Source organism: Brassica napus, chromosome C9, assembly GCF_020379485.1.
Source record: "Brassica napus cultivar Da-Ae chromosome C9, Da-Ae, whole genome shotgun sequence".
In the NCBI taxonomy this organism is placed as follows: Eukaryota; Viridiplantae; Streptophyta; class Magnoliopsida; order Brassicales; family Brassicaceae; genus Brassica; species Brassica napus.
Genome location: NC_063452.1, coordinates 9,002,505 through 9,003,888, shown reverse-complemented (window position 1 = coordinate 9,003,888; position 1,384 = coordinate 9,002,505). Strand labels below are relative to the sequence as shown.

General features: G+C 41.3%; 1 protein-coding gene across 1 annotated transcript; it reads right to left on the bottom strand.

The window, feature by feature from the left end:
* Positions 1–411: 411 nt before the first annotated feature.
* LOC111202017 (glutathione S-transferase T3-like) lies at positions 412–1,176 on the bottom strand. Its single transcript, XM_048767639.1, has one exon. The coding sequence runs from the start codon at positions 1,174–1,176 to the stop codon at positions 412–414; it is 765 nt and encodes a 254-aa protein (XP_048623596.1).
* Positions 1,177–1,384: the final 208 nt, after the last annotated feature.

Sequence of the window (1,384 nt, the reverse complement as noted above, 5' to 3'; positions counted from 1 at the left end):
TGTGAAACATAGATTATATAAAGAGACATATTTTACATGTTGATCGGGTACATACACCCGTGAGTACAAAATAGAACCCGTGGGTACATACACCCGTGAGTTCAAAACACAACCTGTGGGTACATACACCCATTAAAGCCGATGAAGTTAAAAGAAGTGTAGAAAGATTCAAAATTCTACATTCACCCGTGAATCAAACAGAGAACCCGTGACCTGATACCAAAAGAAGCCGAGACCTACTAACAACACGTCCACACGCACGCATCCACCTACCGCAACCCGTGACCTGCAAACCTGCAACCCAAAGCATATTCAGCAAATATCAAATGCAATCAAGTTCATATCGAGCATTATCCAACTAAAAAATTAACTTAAAAATTCATATCAAATGCAATTAACCAACTGACCCTATCAAAGCATTTCAGAAATGAGTTTATTTTTAAGAGACACTTCTTGTGGAGAAAGTGTAGCTTCAGTTTTTGCTAGCAAGCGATCAAGGATTTTCTGTTTGGATATAGTATTTTTCGCAGCTAATATGCTCTCTATCTGATCAAAAGCTGCTTCATTCGTGTGCTTCTTGCGTTTGGCTGCTTTGCTAGCCTTAACGCCAGGAGGCCTAACATCTTGGTCCGCAGGAACCTCCTCCGCCGGTTCCTTCCTTTTCTCCTTTGCACCATCTTTCGAGAATGAGTGTGATCTCCATTTTTGATCAAACCTAAGCTCCCTCCAACAATGTTCCATACTGAACTTGACAAGATAGTCGTTAAAGAAGATGTCATGGGCAGCCTTCATGACATCATTCTCATTTTGCCCACTCGCTTGCTCCTTCAGCGCGGCTTCATGGCTTCCAACAAACTTGCAGACCTGCTCATTAACCCTTCCCCACCTCTGCTTACATTGACTCCACTCCCTAGGAATGGAGCCAATGAGCAGAGGACTAGCATTGACATACTCCTCTATGCGCTTCCAAAACGTGCCTGCCTTCTGCTCGTTACTCACGATTGGATCCTTGATGGTGTTCAACCAAGCACTGATCAAGACAACGTCTTCTTTGGTTGTCCACTTTCGCTTTGACGCCGGTTTAGGAACCTCAGAACACCCTAAGTCTATTGTTTGACTGCTCTGAGAGACTAGTAGGTTAACCAACCCGGGAGAGTTAAAGTTAAAAGGATCCATTTAGATTTTAGATAAATGGGTTTAAACTTTGGTTTGTGTTTTCAGAAGAAGATTGCCTATGATTTTATACTAGTTTTGACTTTGAAAGGACAAAAAATTAAAGTGGGTCTAACCACCAAACATTGATTAAAGTTTTTAAAACTACAACTACTACACAGACAGTATTCAATAAACATCAAATCAGTTCTAATTCAACTCTACCTAGCAG